General features: G+C 44.1%; 1 protein-coding gene across 24 annotated transcripts in view; it reads left to right on the forward strand.

Moving 5' to 3' along the window:
• Window positions 1-20,948, forward strand: part of Esrrg (estrogen related receptor gamma) — a 630,688-nt gene that overhangs the window by 334,219 nt on the left and 275,521 nt on the right. For 15 of the 24 annotated variants that reach the window (XM_076548161.1, XM_076548174.1, XM_076548162.1 and 12 more), the window contains one exon: window positions 14,108-14,190. The exons of 8 other annotated variants lie outside the window; for them this stretch is intronic. In XM_076548161.1, the coding sequence (XP_076404276.1) occupies window positions 14,108-14,190 (83 nt within the window). Of the gene's footprint in view, window positions 1-14,107; window positions 14,191-16,408; window positions 20,423-20,948 lie in introns of those variants that run through there. One more of the 24 variants, XM_076548180.1, reaches the window with a different exon arrangement.

Consider the following 20,948-nt stretch of genomic DNA (forward strand, 5'->3'; position numbering starts at 1 on the left):
GTAAAGCAGAGGCCACAGAGGCCACTGAGGCCACAGAGGCCACAGAGACATGATGCCTTCTGGTTTGCTCCCCATGGCTCGTTCAACCTGCTTTCTTATACAATCTAAGACCATGTGCCCAGGAGTGGCACAGTGGGCTGGATTCTCCCACAGCAATCGTCAGACAAGAAGATTCCCCCACAGACACAGTCCATGGGTCAGTTTGATCCAGGCAGTTCCTCAACTGAGGTTCCCTCTTCCAAACAACTCTAGTTTGTGTCGAGTTGACAAAAATTAACCAGTATAACATGGTAGTACATTCTTAAATGGGGGTGGAGAGACGATTCTGTCTTGCTGGCTTGCGGTGTCTTCTTGAGCTGTATCCAGGGGTTTATGGCCCCAGGTTGGGGAGGAAAGACAGATTTTCTTTCCCTGAATAGAGAAAGCTGAGATCTCCCAGGTTCTTGGTCCTTTCCATCAGAGCTCATGCACTGCTGGGGAGCTGACCCCTTGACAATGGCTGTCTCCTTCACCTGAGAACTTGAACTGTCCTGTAGTGAACCCTGGTGCTGAGCAGAGCCCCTGCTTCTCGGCTTTCTCCTGTGTAACTTCACTAACTTTCTCCTCAGGGAGATCACTGTCTCGAAATGAGTTTAGTCGGTAGGAAAATAGAAATATGGCAATGTTGGTAAAAGCCAGCTACAAGAAACACATTACTGCAGGGACTCCCTGTACATGGCAATGATTTTACTTTAATCAAACACCTAGGTACCGTGTTTCCACTTTAGGAGTACGTTAGCTTTTTGAGGTTGATGGATTTGGAAGGAGGAGGACACTATGAAGTTGCTATCATTAACACAGAATGTAATTCCCATATAGAGGGGCTCAGGAGGGGTTTGGTCCCTGATTCTCTGAAGCCTGTTTTATTAAAGGAAATATACCAAGCACTCAGAGACAGGTTCAACATGATCTCATTCATATGTGGAATATATAAAAGGTGATGTCACAGACACTATGTGCAGAACCACGTTCGCAGACTGGGGGGGGTGAAGACGGAGGAAAGGCAGCTGGGTGGGCGTCAAGTTATAGTTAGACAGGAAAAAAACTCTGATGTGCTGTGACACAGTGGGGGGGGCTGTAGAGATCAGCGATGTTCTTGACACCTCCAGAAAGCTAGAAGAGCAAGCTGCAGCTGGAGCTCAGCAGTTAGGAGCATACACTGCTCCTCCAGAGGACCAGAGTTCAGTTCCCAGCACCCACGTCAGGCAGCTCACAGCCACTCAGAACGTACTTATTTGGGAAAGAATTATGTTTTACCTAGTTTAAGTGATAATGGTAAGTTATCAAGGGTACCTAACTTTAGGTGTGCATTCTCTGAGTCATATTGTTTTAAACTCTACTGTCCCCTAAATCCAAGACCTATAGGAGTTTATTCTTCCTCGCTTACATCAGCCTTTCCCGTCATGCTGTCGTGTCCTAGCTGCTGGGCCAGGTTTCAGTTTGCAATCATGAATGCTTATAAGGCAGGAGGCCAAGCTTCCCTGAAGTGATCACTGAAACTCATTGTAAATTTATATTGAACTCTTAATGGTGAGAGCATTAAAAAATTGGAGTTTCTGAAAGGTGATCTCATTTTAGATTTTTTTTTCCTTTTCCATATTCTGAGTTAAACCACATCAATTTTTTTAAATGCCTCAGTTAAGCCAGAAGTCTGGAAGTGTAATTGTCATTGAACTTACTTTAATGATTACAAACAGGAAGGAGATGGTCGTTCATTCAGAAAATGGTTATGGGGTCTGCCATTGGCCTTAGCCATTCTGCACATCCTAGAGGTGACTACGACATGGCTTCTGTCCTTCAGGCCCCAAGTGCAAGAAGAAAAACAAAATGGAAACAGAGACCTGTAAAGTACCTTGTTGTCAGTATTAAACCCCACAATAACTTGCCTGGAAACTGAGTGGCTTCAAATAAAAATACCCCAAATCTTGAAGTGTCTGAGAGTCGGGACGGGTGGTTGTGTGTGGTCAGACTTAGTTGGGTAGTTCTGGCTGAAATTTCTCATAAGTTACTGACATTAGACACCTAAAGCTTCCACAGGGCATGGAGGCCTGATTCCAAGGTTCCATCCATGGCTGTCAGCTGGCGGCCTCAGTTCCTTCCCACATGGACCTGTCCGGATGGCTGCTTATAACATGCTGAGAGCCTACCTTGAACAGGAACAAATGATTTGAGAAAGAGAGAGAGGAGAAAGAGAGAGAGACACAGAGAGAGAAACAGAGAGAGGAGGGAGAGGGGGTGTGCCAGAGCAGGAACAGCAGCACCCTTTATGACCTAATCCCAGAAGGGATGTATTCTTTTGGTTTTAGAGACCAACCCTAGTGCAGTATTGGAAGGAACTGTGCACAAGGGAACCAGGGAAAGGAGCTCATGGGGGGATTTTCACAGCTATGACAGTCTGCCATCCAGAGAATCTGCTGTCTGTCTGCTCAGATTCTAAGACAGGCAATGAAGAAACATGGTTAAAAGAAGATCCAGGTGATAATACAGGAATTATTGCAGATGCAGCGACAGAGAGAGTGTGTAAGACAGGGCTGGGATGACTGTAGGGACAGAGGGCCTTTTGGTCAGAAGAGGGAGGGCAGCTGCAATATGAACTCACAGCAGCTGTGACAATGTAAACAAGTCATGTACAAGCTCAAGCTAGGTCCAGTCCCAACATGGAGAGGGGAGGTGGGTATGAAGTCCCACCCCTAGCCACAGATGCAGTGGCAGTTAATTGTGGTGGTAGATGGAGGGTCAGTTAAGAGTATAGCCCTTGTTAAGTTGACCATGTGCCAGTGGAGGGCCACACACACAATAATATATGGCCACTACAAATTGGACATGATGGGTTAAAAAAAAGACACCAAGTTAGGTGAGTAGGAAAGAGACCATGAATCTGGTAAGAGTTTGGGGAAAGTGTGAATATGATCAAAACATTTTGTAGGAAACTCTCCAAGAATGAATAAAACCTTTTCTTAATGGGAGGGAAAATTAAAGATGGGTGCTGGGTATAAATGGTTGAGTGCAGGCGGACTTGGAGGTCTGTCTAGGGGTTTGCCGTGTTGGAAGTCTGAAGTCCATCTGCCACTATTCTGATTTTGCAAAGAAGGGAGGAGCTATGGTTACAGGCCGGTGGGTGATAGAGGGGCGGTGCTTTTCCACCAAGCCATCATGGAGTCTTGTGGAAGCTGCATTGGGATCAGCATGAGAGACTCGATTTGAAGACTCACCCGATGGCTCCTGCACTGTGGCACCAGAGTCAACTGTCACTGAACAGTTTTTCTTGGGGCATCACTTAAAGCAGGCTCTGCTGCGAGCTGAGAAGACACTCTGTAGTGCATTTGCGACGTCACTCCTGAATTAGACTGAAGTGGCATCTTCTACTGCATGCTTCTCCTCCGAAGAACTGGAGAAGTCTCTGTAAGGTTTATAACATAGTGTACATTCAGTCTGGGAATGTATTTCAGAACTCTGCGTTTTCTTCATGTCCTTATTCCATTGGTGTTTCATGAAAAGTACCTGAGCACATCCATCTTTAACTTTCTATGTCTTGGGAATATTTGTCTCTGATGCCATAGCTGGAAGCTGTCACACCCGGGCAGCTTAGATCCCCTGCTCCATCCTGCCGCAAAGCTTGGAATTCTGTAAGAGTCATAGCTTCGGGGCAGGAGAGAGTGGCCAGAGTTTAGAAGCTCTTAGTGCTCTTCTAGAACCTGAGTTCAGTTCCCAGCACCCACATGGGGTGGCTCATGACCACCTCTACCTCCAATTTCAGAAGATCTGATACACATGAATGCACACACACACACACACACACACACACACACACACACACATGCATACACACATACTCATTAGTACATAGCAAAATATCTCTTCTAAAAGAACAGTACTACCTGGAGGGAGAAGAAAAAAGCACATGGTTGCTATGTTTTGGTCCTAAGGCCCAGCCTGACTGCTGGTTCTCCTTAAGACAAGACCAAGTTGAGGGGAACTGGCCACTTCCAGGACATCATATCAAATGGGGTAGTTAGCAAAATGTGTACAGGTCTGTATACCAGAAATGGTGAAGAATCCTGACAGCATGTGCTTAGGTCCTTGAGGTCATACAGTTATTATAATATCCTGTTTTAAATTTGAAATTTTAAATACAAATGCTGCAAATAAGATGTGATGATTATTGACACACCAGGAAACCGGAACCAACTCTCTTAGAGTTTGCAAAGAATTTTCCCTTGTGTTTCTTATTCTGAAGATGAAAAGAAGATTAATTCGTAGCTGTGAGATTGATTGCAATTTAGGAAAGAGGTGGGGAAGAGAGTGAAATGAGGGAGGAGAAAGAGAGAGGGAAGAAGAAGGGGGAGGAGAAAGGAGGGGAAAGAGGAGAGGAAAAGGACATGCAGAGGAGGGGAGGGGAGGAGGAAGGAGGAGAGAAGAGGGGAGGAGAGGAGAGGGGAGAGGAGGAGGGGAGGGTAAGAAAGGGAGGGAGAAAGGAGAACAGAGACAGGGAGGGGGTAGAGAGCAGAAGGAACAAGGAAGGCCAGGAGGGAAGGGAGGAAAGCAGGCAGAGTTGTTTTTATCAGAACATTTACTACTGGAGCTGAAAGTCTGTCTGATTCGTCTGTTTTTCCCCAGCTCTAAAGTTTTTTCAGACACTGGGACTGACTGACATTCTTAAGCTTGTGTAGTTTTCCTGTTTGTTGTTTGTTTTTACCAGCGGCATGATGGAACTGATCGGGTCTATAACATAAATGCTAATTATCTGTGACAGAAAAAAATAGTTTCATAGACAGTTAATTTCAACATTTATTTCCAACATAACTCCTAGGGTGCTATTGAGGATGGGTGGATCTCTGGCTCCAAGGTATTGGTCCTGCTGGGCAGTGTCTTTGCGATGACCATGATGCTTGGCAAGTCTTTCTTGTTCCACGTTAGTCTATGAAATGCAGATTCCTGTTAGCATAGTTTACAACTTACTTTCGAACACTGTCCCCCTGAACACTGTCCCCCTTAAGCAGCAAGGATGCTGATTAACATTGGGGTAAAAAGAAGCATTTGCTTGCCCCCATATCAAAAGAAGTTTAGAAGTAAGAACTTTGTGCTTCAGTGGCGGGCAAGAAGGCTCAGAGGGTAAGAGCACTTGCTGCTCTTGAGGAGGACCTATGTCCAATTCCCAGCACCCATATGGTGGCTTACCACCACCTGTAACTCCACCACCATGGTATCCAACACCTTCTTCTGTCCTCTGTAGCCACCAGGCATACATGTGGTACATATACATACATAAATACACACACACATACGTGTACAGACACACACACACACACACACATACATACACATATACGTACATGCATAGCAGACACTTTAAAATAAATGAAAGTTTATGCACTAAAAAAAGAATTTCTTTGTCATTCACCCTTCCCCCAGCCCTGAGAATGGGGACTGGTTCTTCTGGGACTCCCACAGCCCTCCCATTAAGAATACAAGGAGGCTGTCCCAGATCCAGAAGAGGTATCTGTGTTGATGAACTCTCAAGAAGATAACTGTCCTCTGCCAAGCCAGATTAGAAATGTGCAGTTACAACTAAGAGGCATCCCAACCCACCGTTCTAATGCTTGGTCCTTCTCACACTATTGTGTGGCTGTCAGAATTCTCTCTCTAGCCTTGGACCCCAGCACGCCCTCCCAGATAACCAGAATATCCCCTACTGCTCTCTGAAAATAGGAATGAGACACTTTTTTTTTAATTTGGCACCATGCTTTTTCTCCGTTATCTTTGCAAGTTAAAATCTTCTTCAAACACTACTAAAATTCATCTAAAATTCTTCTCATTAGTCTGCTCTGATACCCCAGCTAGGAGGACTTGGTCTTTCTTTGCCTTTCTAAGGAAGTTAATAACTTACCTTTTATAGACTGGTTCATGTCCATATTCTATTAGGTCAAAATAATCAAATATGGCAATGACTATTTAATGGACGAAAAGTGGACAAGTGAGTTGAGTGACATTGTGATGACATCATGTTACCAACTGCTGGGAGGACCCAAAGGAACCAGGAATAAATGTCAGCAATGAGCATTCCCCAAAATGGTGTGCAATAAAGAATATAAATATTAACTGAATGTGGTAGCACGTACCTGTGACCTCAGCACTCGGGAAGCTGAAGGAGGAGGACTGTGAGTTCAAGGTCAGCCTGGGCTACATTGTGAGGTTCAGGCTAGCCTTGGCTACATAGGAAAGTTAATCTTAACAAAGCAAGACAAAAACAACAGAAAAGAACATAAAATATCATGTTTATTTTTTCAACCTGTGGCTTCCAAGGTTGCATCTGGCCTAGGTCATTGTGGCCAAGGAAAGAAGACAAGAGTGAAATTAGGGTGGAGATCTTCCCTTGTAAGTTAGGGAAGTTTGCTGTGAGTCCCGCTGGCCGCTAGGCTGGGAGATACCATCCAGCTGGGATTCAGAGCACAGGAGTCAACGGGTTTGGTAGAGAACGGCCGTGGCTGCCACAGACCTGGGTATGGCTATTAAGGCTTGCAGATCAGGTGGCCTTTCCCCTACACTGTGATTTATATTTGAAGCATCGCTATTTCCTCTCTTTCTTCTTTTCTTCCTTTCACCTTTCTCCCTTTCCTCCTTGGAGATCAAGCCCAGGGCTTCATGCACACTAGGCAAGTCCTGTACCACAGAGCTATACCTGTGGCCCCACTGCTTATGCTACGGGAAAGCAGTGCGGGACCGTGAAGAGCACTGGGCCAGGAGCCCACCTGCCTCAGCTTTGCCAAAGGGCTAGGAAAGTCTCCAGCACTCCAGTCTGTCACTTGCACTTTTGTGAAATGAAGATACTGGGTTCCAGAAACCTCTAGCAAATTCATGTTTATGAGTTATTCAACAGGCACCCCGAATAGCCAGCATATCGAGTAGTGTGAGATGCTGTATTTTGTCACTCCAACAAAGTACCTGGAATGAGCAACCTATAAGGAGGAAGGTTTTGGCCTGCAGAATCGCAGAGCAACATGGGAGAAACCCTTACTCAATGAGGCCTCTTCACCCTCTTATGGAGACTGGGAAATAGGGAGAGGAAAGGAATGGCCTGGTCCTAACACCTCCAAGCCCAACCCAATGGCATAACTTCCTTCTGCTAAGCCCCACCTCCTGAAGGTTCCACCATCTTCCCTGTGGTTAAAGGCTGCTAACCAGGTCTCTAACAAATGGGCCTAGGAGATGCATCTTCTGTTGTTGAATGATATTTCTACTTAGATAATGTACTCAGTCAATATTATCCAGCTGACTCTAAGGAGTCCAGGAAAACAGACTAAAACTGAGATTATTGATAAGAAGCACTTATGCACGGGCATTAGAGAGACAGAATTGTTACTTATTTTGTGGATTAGCCAGCTCCTTTTACTATTAGCTAAATTTAGTGTTTGGATTCCATATAGCTTGACCCATGCTTGTGGTGTATGGATTTCTGTGACTTTCTTAACGTGTCAAACAGAACATTTTTTAAAGATTTTTCTCGTTATTGCTCCATTTATTTATGTGTGCTTAGGTGGGGTGTGTAAGTGAGGGCACACACGTCACGATGCATGTGTGGGTGTCAGAAGACAACTTGTGGAAGTCAGTTCTCCTTCTACCATGTAGACCCCGGAGAGGGGACTCAAGTTGTCCAGCCAGTACCATTGACCCTCTCAGCCATCCTGGCAGTTCCTTATCATTTAGTGTTAGCCCCACATTTCCTAGCCCAGAGCTAAACACACAGCAGGTCACTTCACATTCATGAGATCAAATGGTTTATCTTTATACATCTTCACCTTTTCCCCCCCTGTGACTTTAGCTTCTGAGGTGAAATTCCTTGGGCCAGCGTCCTTTATCTTAGTTCACTTCTGTCCACACATGCAAACCCCGGGGGAATGCCGGTGGAGGACTTGATCCTTGCCCAGCACCGATCTCAAGGGGCATCTCCCCGTACTGCTGGGCTACTCACAGCCCACCTTAAAGCCCTGAGCGTTGCTCATTGCCTGCGGGAACATTTAAAGGCCCGGTCCACTTGTGTGGCAGCTGACCTGGGAGGAGGCAGCAGCTCTCCCATGCTCCATGCCACGCCATCCATCATGCCATTCCTAAACTCCCACCACAGCTCTCTGGGCGAGCATGTGCTGGGGCTGCTCCAGGCATGCAGGAAAAACCTGCAAAATGTTATGATTTGTTGCTATGCTCACACTGTCAACTTAACTCCAGCTGACAAACAGTTTTTAAATAGAACATGTTAGTTCATTATAGTATTTCCCATCTGTGTTTTTCTTTCTCTCTCTCTCTCTTTTTCTCACACTTAACACCAAACATTTGGAGAACGCCACCACAAAGGCTTAGTTGCCACTTCTAGCCACTTACGTTAATGATTAGCTAAAAAATTATATGTTAGAAATGAGCAAAACAATAAACAGTAATTTTTTTTTCTTTGAAGAACCCCCTTCTCCTGCTCAAGCAGGCTATCGCCGGCAGGTGACTTGGTTGGTGTCATTATACGACTGTCCCTCCTGCTTTCTCTGGTACAGGTGCTGAGGCTTGCCCCACCCACCCCGCCCTCCCACTCTGGGCCAAATTCTTGTGAAGTTCAGTCCTGCACAAGTTCCAGGCTGGGGCCAACTGTCCCCAGTGCAGTGGTGTCTAGAATTCCGACCACAGTAGAACTTCAGTTATGACATTTGTCACTCTGCTGAAAGGGCTAGCTGCCACCCTGTCCCTCTACCCTGCCATGCACTCAACACAGGCTCAGAGTGCCCATTAGGAACTTTTAATGCTCAGGCCACATGAAGGGTCTTAATTGTATTTTAAATCGTGTCTTAGGTTGGTGTGCACTTTTGATGGAAATACCAAGTGACAATACAGGCCTTCACAGCAGTTTTTCTGATGGTTCAAATTTGGTAGCCTTTGTGACACCACAGATTTTCAAATTCTAAAGAAGTTTGATTTAAAAAAAAATAAAAATGGCCTTGTTATTGCTTGATTTTTTTCCATTCCGGCACTATGGGTCTCCCCAGCTGTTTTTGAGTTGTTTAGGCTTTAGCTGCAAATGTTTGGACATCAGCTCAGAACATCGTGTCAGAGGAACATTCTGCAAGTGTTATCTCCTTGTTCACAGGAATCCGAAGTGGACCTAGTAAAGAATTGTTTAGCGATGGAAACTGAAATAGCAATAAAGAGAAGGATGGCCAAATTATGTAAAATCAGAGTGCATGAATAATTCAGCACTCGCTTGAGTGTGATTTTTATTTTTAATGTTAAATAATACTAGCATTTCCATGAACTAATAACACAGAAACTCACCAACTGGTAAGCTTTTTGTTGGGGGGCTGGGGTGATAATGAAAAGGGAAGGTGGGAAGCTGGGGCCAAGAAGCCATCTTTTTAAATGGTGTGCGTTCACTGAGCCCTTGACCTGATTACCTGTGTTCTAATTCTTCATTTTGTGAAGCGGAGACAAATCCATCCATATGTGTCTTTCCTGCCTGAACACTGCGATCACTACAATGCCTCCCGAACTCTCTTCTGAACCACAGAATTTGAATCTACTGCTCTGTGCATACTTAAGTCTTCAAGAGAGTGGATGTTTGCTCCTGTGTCTAATGAAATCAATTAGCAATATTTTTCAGGGTCTCATGTAGTCCAGGATGGCCTTAAACTTGATGTATACTCAAGGATGGACCTGAATTCCTGCCTCTGCCTCCCAGTGCTAGGATTACAAGTGTGTACCACCATGCCTGAGATTTGTATGTGTAAGGCAAAAACTGAGGCCAAATTACCTCTACCTCCAACCCATAATTTTTTATGATAATGTGTGATGTGTGACCCAAGTGTGTGGTTACTATGGAAAAGGTCTTGGCAAGGAACTTACTTTAATCCCAAACCAGAGTTACTGTTAGATAAAAACAAAAAACTTTTGACCAAATTAACTCTAGTATCATGGAACAATTCATGATAATTTACAAGATGAAGGAAAGTGGATGAAAGCCATGAAGTCATTATAAAAAACTAAACATTGAAAAAAGACCAATGTAAGATGTGTGCTATGGGAGCAGGGCTCTTGGGGAGTAAGAGGAAATGACAGAAACTGTATACTCACACAGAGAGTGAACAAAGCCAGATTTTATTGTTTTTTTGTTTGTTTGTTTTGTTTTTCTGTGCTAAGGCTTGAACCTCAGTGCTCTGCATGCTTAGCCCATGCTCCACCAAGGGGCTATACACGCCTCTGACTCCACCAGTGCACCTTTAATGATCTTGTTTAATAGAATAAGATTGTAATTAGCCCAGGAAAACCTCTGTTAAGCAAAAGATGAAGAAGCAAAAGTGAGAGGCACTGTGTAAAACAAGCCCAGTTCCCCGAAATCACAATGGACTCACTCATAGGAGTTATGATAGAATACAAGTTAATATGATATTTGGAACCTCAACTATCTTTTCCCTTTTCTTTTTCTTTTTAACCCTAATGTGTTAAGACAAATGTAAGACATTGCACAGTCCAGTGATGGGGAATGTTTGAGAGTAAATATAAACCAGAAAAGTAACCAACTCAGCAGGGGACGCTTTGGCAAGTGCCCTGTGCATGCAGTGTTGGAAGACCCCTTCCATGGCAGTTCAATCACTACCAGTCACCATGGATGAGACCCTAGTGAAGAACTCTGAGGCCCTGAGGGTCAGACTTCTGTTAGGAATGTGTGACCAGTAGAGACAGGGGCCTGTGAAACTGAGCCTGTGAAACTGTGAGCAAAAAAGTGACTCAGCTTTGGGTGGAGATATATTTCTAAGCACATAGTGGAAACAGAAAGGCGGGAGCAGGTGATAGGAGTTCCTGTGTGGTAGAGATAATTCAAGCTTTTCATTTTAATTCAAGGTCAGTGATGAACATTGGGCAGTTTCGAAGGGAGCTTGATGTTGAGAAGCACATTTGGTGAATGCTGGGTTCGTTGATGTCAGTCATCATGCAGCTTATAAAACAATGTAGCTCCCACAGACATCCTTCTGGACCTTGGCTCTTAGAATCGGCCTCCTACCAAATGCACTGTTCTTATGGAATGGGAGCCTCTTAAGAGCTAACTGGCACATGTGATCCCTCAGTGTAAGAAAATGTCTTCAGTCTCAGCAGAAGTTATATCAGAGTCACCTGCAAAGTATTCCCAAAGGAGCATCATGCCCAGTCATGCCCCCAGAAGATTCTAACGTGCCTGTAACTATGCTTGGGGATGGGAGTAAGGTTGAAGCGAATCCACACCTTTCTCTTGCTCATCTGCCTAAAAGTATACATATTATTTATAATGAACAAGAGGTTTTTATTTTTGGTTAGTGTGTATGTGTGTGACTTTATGTGTGTATGTGTTGAGGTGTGTGTGTGTGTGTGACTGTATGTGTGGATGTGTACACATAGGCCTGTGGGTGTCTGCAGAGGCCAGAAGAGGGTATGGGATCCATTGAAGCTGGAGATACAAGTGGATATAAGGTGCCAGATGTGGGTGCTGGGAACTGAACTCCAGTCCTTCCACAAGAACAGAAAGCTTTCTTAACCAGTCTATCTTCTCTTGACTCCCAAGAGAATTTTCCTTTTTTTTTTTTTTTTACCATTTTATTATTATTATTAAGAATTTTTCTATTCATTTTACATACCAACCACAGATTCCCCTGTCCTCCCTCCTCCCACTCCCCAGCCTTCCCCCTCAACTCACCCCTGATTCCCACCTCCTCCAAGGCAAGGTCTCCCATGGGGAGTCAGCAGAACCTGGTGCATTCAGTCGAGACAGGTCCAAGCCCCTCCTCCCTACACCAAGACTGCGCAAAGTGTCTCAGCATAGGCACTGGGCTCCAAAAAGGCCGGCTCATGCACTAGGGATGGGGTCCAATCCCACTGCCTGGGGGCCCCCTAAACAGTTTAAGCTAAACAACTGTCTCACCTATCCAAAGGGCCTAGTCCAGTCCCATGGGGGCTCATAGCTATTGGTCCACGGTACATGCGTTTTCAATAGTTTGGGTAGTTGTCTCTGTACTTTTCCCCCTCATGGTCTCGATGTCCCTTGCTCATAGAATCCCTCCTTTCTCTCATCAGTTGGAGTTCTGGAGCTCTGCCTGGCACCTGGCTGTCGATCTCTGCATCTGCTTCCATCAGTCACTGGATGAGGGCTCTATGATGGCAGCTAGGGAATTTAGCCATCTAATCACCAGAGTAGGCCAGTTCAGGCACCCTCTCGACTATTGCTAGTAGTCTGAGGTGGGGTCATTCTTGTGGATTCCTGGGAACCTCCCTAGCACTCTGATTCTTCCTATTCCCACCGTGTCTTTATTTATCATGGTATCTCTTTCTTTGCTCTCCCACTCTGTCCCTGTTCCAGCTTGAACCTCCTGTTCCCCTATGTTCTCATGCCCCATCCCTTTCTCCCCTTATCCCCCAGTTTGCTCATGTAGATCTACCTCATCTATTTCTTCTTCTCTGGGCAATCCATGTGTCCTTCCTAGGGTCCTCCTTACTAGCTAGCTTCCCTGGAGCTGTGGGTTGCAGTCTGGTTATCCTTTGCTTTACATCTAGTATCCAGTTATGAGTGAGTACGTACCATGTTTGTCCTACTGAGTCTGGGTTACCTCACTTAGGATGACATTTTCTAGTCCCATCCATTTGCCTGCAAATTTCACGTCATTGTTTTTCTCTGGTGAGTAGTACTCCATTGTGTATATGTACCACATTTTCTTTATCCATTCTTCAGTTGAGGAACATCTAGGTTATTTCCAGGTTCTGGCTATTATGAATAATGCTGCTATGAACATAGTTGAGCATGTGTCCTTGTGGTATGATTAAGCAGAGAATTTTCTTAATGAGGAGAAAATAGAAGGAAAAATTATTTCCTCCAAATTCACACTAGATGGAAAAATGGAATACCCATTAAGCTTCTTAAACATTTCAACTACACATTTCCTATTATTTTCTTTGGTGTGCTTGCTTTACTTATGTGGAAGGAGAAGATGATTGCTACAAACGGTTTTTGCTAGCATCCCGGAGTTTGATAAAAGGAGCAGCATAGAGATCTCAAACGTGCATCGGGCTTTCATTAAGGGTGATCGTTAGCCCCATTCTGAACTATTGACGAAATGTTATAACATTCTTGAAAGCAGGGCTTGTATTCTTTTAAATAAAGAACTAGATAATCAGAGGCTCATTCTAATGAAAATGACCTAATTCTGCTGCTAAGTGCTAACTTAGAAAAAAAAAAGGAGCTAAAAGATTGTTTGCAAAAATGCATATTGATTCACATAAATCAATGTTAGAGCATGATTGAGGTGTGAATTCCCCTGGAGTTTCCGAAATGCCCTCTATCTTCCTTGTGCAATAGGAGAAACTGTTTGCCTGCATTTTGATAACCAACATGGAAATTAGATATTAATATATACGGGGAAAGACAGAGACGGAGAGAAAATACTTAACGGCCCAGGAAGGCAGGAATTGTACCATTACTCACAAGTGGCAGTGCCATGAGTGCCTTACTCTGTCATCCCGTAACAAGTGCAGATCTGTCCCTGGGCCGGATACCAGAGGTGTTTAAAGGACAATTCCACCAGCCATATTATATTTAAGAGCCTGTGGGTTTTGTTTAAAACCAAGGCCTTTGTAATGGGTTCCTGGTTGCTCTCACACAAATATTGCAAATCACAGTAGATGTGAAACCATACCTTTCTTTTGTTTAAAGCTTAAGAAATTGTAAATCATAATTAATTTGCAAAGAGAGACTTATCTTTTCAAAAGCTCATTAGGGCTGATTTTTTTTTTTAAACTCTCCTTTGTCAGCCAAGGTGCCGGCAGGGCCAGGTGACCTCCAGTAAGACTTGATGACCTTCAGAGTTTTCAGAGGCATGTCACCTTGCATTCGCCAACATTTGCCCATGGTGTGTGTCTACACTGTGCAGGACACAGATATGAACCTGGACAGTCTGTCTCCTACCCTGCACATTAACAGTTCCTAAGAATCATCTAGAAATCAGCTAAAGAGTCAGGTGTTCCATTCCTCTGTGATTTTTGTCTTACTGGCTCGCATGCTTGGTTCTCCTAGGTTGCCACAGAAGGAGGCAGAAGCGAAGAGGGGCATATTTGTGCATGGAAAGGTGGTCTCTTTTGCACTGGGGCTCCAGGGGGGTATGTATGTTGACTGACTTGTTTCTACTTACTTGAATTAGCCCACTAAGATTTAAGCTCTTTTGAACCCCGGCAGTGTTTTTGAGTTAACAAGAGGAGTGCAAAATCCCTCAAATAAAAATATCAGCTGACCTGTTGATGGACCCATTCAGAGTGTATGCTTGTGGTAAGAGCTCTTACTGGGCACTGAATAAATAAGAAGGCTATTTTGAAAGCTTGCAAATAAAGCATTTATTATCTGCTTTTTAAGAACAAACTGTTGTTCTTGGGGAGAAAAGAGTTAAGTATGTTTGCCAATTTCTTTATTCTTATTCTCCAACAAGGACTGGGACAGAGGGCAAGAGATTATTATTCTTGATCCCCTCCTCCCGAGATGTCTCCCTAATGCTGAGTAAAGTAGTGTATCGCAGAACTTATTAAATATTTTCTGAGTGAAATAATGGCTACAGTATAGAAGTTAAAATAGTAGCATGTTATTGTCTATGAATCCATTGCCCACAGTGTGGGTGTATCTGTTACTTGCTTGGGTAGGACACTGACATCACTTACTGAGATTAACTTGGGGTTAAAGTATAAATGCTTGGTGTACTGTGTTAGATGGAATTGTAAAATCATTTTCTTTAAAATTTACTTGTTGGTTAAATTTAGTTCTGAGATAAGACGTATGGGACCCAAATTGATAAAGTGTTGATTTTAAAGAAAGCCTAAATGCTTAGTCACAAACAAGTAAAGTGAGGGTGCTTTGTGTCTGAAAACATTCTGATCTCACGTGCTAGAGACAACCCAGGAAGGACTTGGGGTGCATGAGAAAGTTCCTGCATCTAGGGACTTCCCTCCATACTCTCTCATCACTGGTGATCCTCTCTTTCCTCCGGATGCTGTTTTCTCTTCTGCAGAATTCGATTTCCACTATGTGGTTTGTTCTAATTTGGAGAAAATAGAGATTGGCGTAGAACAGTGGTGTTAAGAGTAGAACAATGGAGTTAACGGCACATGTGTCCCATGTCTTCTCCACTGTAATTTTCTCTGACGTAAAATGAAGACAGTGATGATAATCACAGATGCACAGTTCCTGTGACCACTAAAAAGTTGATGTGTGACTAGCACCCATCTTAGTTCTTAGAAATTTAACCATGACTAACTCTTATCCTGTCTCCAAATACTTAGGGTTCTATGAGAAATCCTTCCCAGTTACCGATCATTTAACTTCACCCACCTGGGCATCCCCAGGATCCATCCCAAGCATTTCTTTCAGGAGAAGGGTTGCAGGCTACTCCTCAAAAAGCTTACACACAGAAGCATTTTCTATTTTGGAGATGTCAGCCCTGTGGTGGGGCTTCTGTTGTTTTTAAATTACATTTCTTAAGCTTGGAATCCACAATGTGAGTGATGGGCTCTAGTGATACTGAGATAAAAATTAAAACTGTCAACTTGTATTAAGGTTTAAACACTGGCTAGGGCATATGAGCCACAGTCTCTTTACGTGGGCTCTCCTGCTGCACCCTTTTTTGTCTATAGATCTGAGCCACAGAAGCATGCCCGTCTCTCTTCTTTTTTCCTTCTAACTCTTCCTAACAGGTCTCTTAACTAGTTCATGTAGAAGACGGAGCAGGAGAGACAGTCAAAGGTGCTGCCTCAGTCCTGGCTGGGGGAGATGCAGTGGGAGTTGGTGACCTTCCGTGAGCCCTCTCCTGTGATCGTTCACACAGGCAGAGTGGTGCACTGGCATCTCCAGTATGCAGAAGCGGAGTCTCAGGGAGAAGAGTCACTTGTTCAAGGTCACTCCCCCAATGCCGAGTCTGAATCTGAGCCTTCTAGTCCATCCTTCTAACATCTAACTCTATGGCTATTGCCTCCATTTTTGTCATCTCTAGGATAATTATAATTTGCTCAACATTTGAGACTAAATAGCCAAGAATAAGTCTTAAACTTTAATATATATGTGTGTGTATGTGTGTGTGTGTATCCCATTAAAAATATAAACCTATAAATAATACAACTTTTGCAAGACAGTGAAAGCTTTTCATTTCTATTTTTTCACTGTTTTTGAGAATTTCAAGTATGAATTCTATACTTACATTATTTCTACTCCTCCCTCTTCCCCTCTAAATCCTCCCATTTTCCCCAGTCCCTCATTATTTTCTCTTCCTGTATTTACACACACACAGAGAGAGAGAGAGAGAGAGAGAGAGAGAGAGAGAGAGAGAGAGAGAGCGCCTGTTGAGTCAACCATGTATATATGCTTAGAGTTTATTTTGTGGGATTAGATAACCTATCAGGGGCTCATTGCTGGAGAAAACTGAATCTCCCCCTCAGCAGTCATTAATTGACTATAGCTCTTCACCTAGGTCTGGGCCTTGTGAATTTTTTCCTCCATCAACTTTGGCATGTCTACTGGTACAGTTGTTGTTCAGGTCTTCTTTGGACAGCCATGTTATTGAGATTTCATGGATTAGCTTCTCTGTCATTCCTAGGAGATGGTATCTAACAGCAGGTGCCCCAGGCTTCTGGCTCCTATAATCTTTTACAATCTTCCTGCCTCCCTTCAGGGATGTTCTCCAAGCCTTAGGTGTAGGGATTGTGTTGTAGATATATCAGTTAAGGCTGGACCCAGTCTATAGTTGAACTCTTATAATGGAATGACCCCCTTCCCAAGGAACATCCTCTCTCAGAGCACCCATGAGCAATCTTTATAAAGGCATCAGGGGACGCTAGCTCTTTTGTCTAGTAGAGACAACTTCCAGGGTTTGTTTGTGCTTTGGAGCTCTCACTGGAATCTACTGCACTACCCGTGAATGTCCTCACCTGCCACCTGCCCATGTCCCCTTTTTTCACCACTCATATTTTAGGGACACTGTAGAGGAGCCCCCTGCATACAAATATCAAAAGCTGTTCCCGAGAAACTAAGTTATGACAACCTTCAATAATCTCTGTTTGATGAATTTTTAAAGTTCCACAGATCTGAGACCAGCTAACCCACGTGGCTCTCAAATATCTCCTTATTATTGCTCTTCTGATGACTAATTTGCAGAGACAAGTACCATGAAGGTAAAGGCAGCCAACATTTAAGTTTCTGGCTTCAGGCACTGCTAGGCTTCACTACTGATACCTGCTTTGGTCATAGGCATATATCAACATCAGCCCGAGAGACTGAATGGGATAGATGTCTATATGCCATTCAGTAATAATAGCACACAAATTGAACACCGTGGTTGCTTTTCAGGAAAACAGTCCTGAGTCATCAAAACAGTAGATGCAATGTTGTAGGTGGAGTGGGGAACAAAACATAAATGACTCGCCTCATGTCTATATTGTTGTTTCAAGGGAGGGGGCTGTGGAGATAAATAACACAAGAATCCCATTTTAAAGATTTTGACACCATTATGTTCTTGAGTCTCACATCAGAACATTATTATTCAGAAATGGGATCAAACTCCAGGATGGGGCTGACTCCATGGCTGTGTTTCTTTATATACATGGTTATTATGAGTCGTTTGCAATGCAAAGAAAATCCTTCTTGGCAAGATAAATGCTATAAGAACTAAGATGACTCCCTGGACTCTGCCTATGATATCTTGCGTGTTTGTGGAGGACCTTCATGAGACCCTGTATAGAGACAGTCTTCATGTTGAACTGCCTCATGATGGACTGCCAAGCTGCCATTGGGTAATGGGATAAGTTGCTAGGCAGAATTTGAGCTTTACCTCAGCCTGCCATCATTCATGGACTTAAATCCTGGATCCCCACTGTTGGAGGAGATGATCTGTGGTGCTGGATATTCTATTGCCCCATAATATACAATGCACTTTATTTATGTTAGTCATCCTTTATACAGAACTGTCACAGAATACGTCACCACTGATTACAGCCTGAATAGGAAGCTCCCTGGGTGAGTTATGTCCCTTCCCATTGATCATGCCAGTAGTACCTGGCCAGAAAGAAAGAAGGATAAATTCAAAGTGATGATAGATAAACTTCAAAAGGTGAGAAGATGACTGGATGTGGAGGCAAGCCTCCAGTGAAAACAGCCTGGCGGTGCCCTTTTCATCTTCTGACTTCTTAAGCCCTCATTTATCTTCTTAGAGCATGCTCTTCCCAACTGATGTGAACGCTTGTGATCCCCTGCTCCTCATCAGACCCAGCTCCCGGTGATATCTCCTGCCTTTCAATCACTTTCAGGAGCATCAGCACCCTCTCTGTTAGCTGCAGCAGGAGAATTCTTCTGATTCTTTTCATGGCATCATGTCATATTCTTTGGAGGTCCCGGACTTCTCCTTTACCTCCCCAAGGCTGAGGGATTCCCTACCACCAACACAGCAAGGTCTCTCTTTGCCAGCCTGTTGGCTATGCAAATAGACCACAACTCTTAGAAGCTACCATTCAATGCTTACTTATTCCATAATAAAGCATGGTGGGACCTGTGCTAGAGTACACAGGATGGATATGAGTGAGACGCCACCATCCAAACCTTTAAGAGTCGGGAGGCCAGGGAGAGAGTGCAGACATCAGAACAGGCAGCGGTGTCCATGTGGTTAAGTGCCGGTGCAGGGTCTCCAAGACTCTTGGAGATCTTTGCTTTGTAGCTAACTCAGCCCTGGAGGTAAGGAGACCTAAGATAAGTTGGGGCACATTCATTCGTGTTGGGCTCTGGACAGAAGTAGCCAGCACAGCAGGAAGGAAGGCGTGGAAGAGGGAAGAGTGGCAAGCTCAGCGGGCAGCTGCTGTGTTTGTTCCTCGGAAGAGTGATGGGGACACCAGTGAGAAAGAGGTCTGAACATGGGCTGAGGCCAGGACAAAGGGGACCTGTAGGGACACGTTAAGTAGTTCACCCCTCATCATGGGGACAGCAAGGTATTATAAAGATTTACATAGAGGAGCAACAATAGCTCCCTGTTGAAAAATGATCCGACTGGCTCTGTCAGACGCAATCAAGGTGCGAACAGAAGCAGCAAGATTGAATCTTCGGTTTTGGTGTTAGTGAGGAGCAGCCAGCAACCTCGGTGTAGAAGGTAGCAGTGAGGGAAGAAATAGGTGATACGTGCATAAAAATGCTTATTAAAATATGCCATTTCCAAGCTAGGGAATGGCACAGTAGATAAAGCATGTATTCCTCAAGCATGGGGCCAAGTCTGGAACCTCCAAACTCACATGGAAGGCAGAAGGGCCATCCGTAAGCACAGCTCTTAGCAGACAGACACAGGGCTTCCCCAGGGCGAGCTGGCTAGCTAGCCTAACCAAATTGGATAACACTTGGAGACACCTAACATCAACCTCTGACCTCCGTATGCGTGTCCACATGTGCCCGTGTACCTGCATAGGTGTGCCCATATAGAAGTCATATTCACACATTCAGGCACATCACACACACACACACACACGTACACTAAAAAAAACAAATTATACTATTCTTCTAGAGACTTCATGGCATCACTTTCAGCAGTTGAGCCTAGTCACGCATCTCAGAAGCATGAGGAAGAAGAAAGATGTTCATGGGAAGGGATTGATGACAGTGACATTGAAGGTTTATTGCACAGGTAAAACATGTTGCCCTTGTAGACATAGTGTTCACTATATAAGAGGTTATGGAAATTAGGAAAGGGAGGAGTCTATGCACCCACGTGATGTGTGGAGACCTGGTGGTCTTAGATCCAGGGCACCATGCTATCCAGTCACTAGAAAAACTGAAGGCAACAGTTAAAGTCTAAAGGTAGCATTATTTCTATTTTCCTCTTTTTTTTTTTAACACTTCAAGGGACAAGTGCAGCACAAGGAGAAGCTAACACATAGTTCACTTTCTCCTGGCCTGAATTAACTGTGTCCATGTTCCCCTCTAGACCCAGTCCAGACAGTCAGAGAAAGGCCTTTTAACACTGTATTACAGTCTTGTCACTAAAATAGTCTACGCATACTCCTGTGTGTGACTTCAGAGGCTTTGTTTGGAAACAATGGCTTTAGCCCTGACAGCGTCTTTAGGGAGGCATTCTAGTCTCTGTGTGCAGAAGGGAGAAAGACAGCTTTGAGGTTGAGCCATGGACATTCATTCATAAAGGAGGAGAGTGAGAGGATGGCGGCACCACATGATAGATGCCGCAGGGAAACTTCCCATGGCCTTTGCAATTCATCACCTCCAGCCACAGCATGTATGAAACCTTGGGTAACTTCACATGCATGACGCAAGCAGCCCTCGAATATGAGCTAAACTCTGGCCCGGGCTATCAGCTCCTGACACGAGGTAAATCATCACATTCAGAGGGGCTGGAAGGCTTTCTCAGGTTACCCTGCAGACAGTCCACCTCCCAGAGGGACAAGCAGGGAGAGCCATGGAGCACCTGTGTGGTTGCCTGGGATAGAAAACTCCCACCAAGCTTTCTAAAGAAAAAATATGTGAGCCATCTAGCTCAGTCCTAATGTCAGAAAGGTTATGTTTTGGCTCAAATCTTGGTTATCCCACTCTGAAGCAAGGCAACTCTTACAGGATAAATGCATTCATCTTTAAATTGTGCCTCAATATGCTTTTGACAGAGTTGACAATACTTGATGTTTCTTGAACTGGTTCATAGCTTTTCTAGGGGAAGTTTCAAGCCAAAACCAAGTTATATCTATATACAAAATGCACGAATCACATTGTGAGTTTATCTGCTTTGAAAACCCATCCAATTTTTAAATTCCTATGTCTTGAAACAAAAACAGTGAACAGTGTCATTTTACTATATTACAGAAAATAATATATATCTTAAGGGAATTTTTCTTTTATGGAC

The sequence above is a fragment of the Peromyscus maniculatus genome, chromosome 11 (genome assembly GCF_049852395.1).
Source record: "Peromyscus maniculatus bairdii isolate BWxNUB_F1_BW_parent chromosome 11, HU_Pman_BW_mat_3.1, whole genome shotgun sequence".
NCBI lineage: Eukaryota > Metazoa > Chordata > Mammalia > Rodentia > Cricetidae > Peromyscus > Peromyscus maniculatus.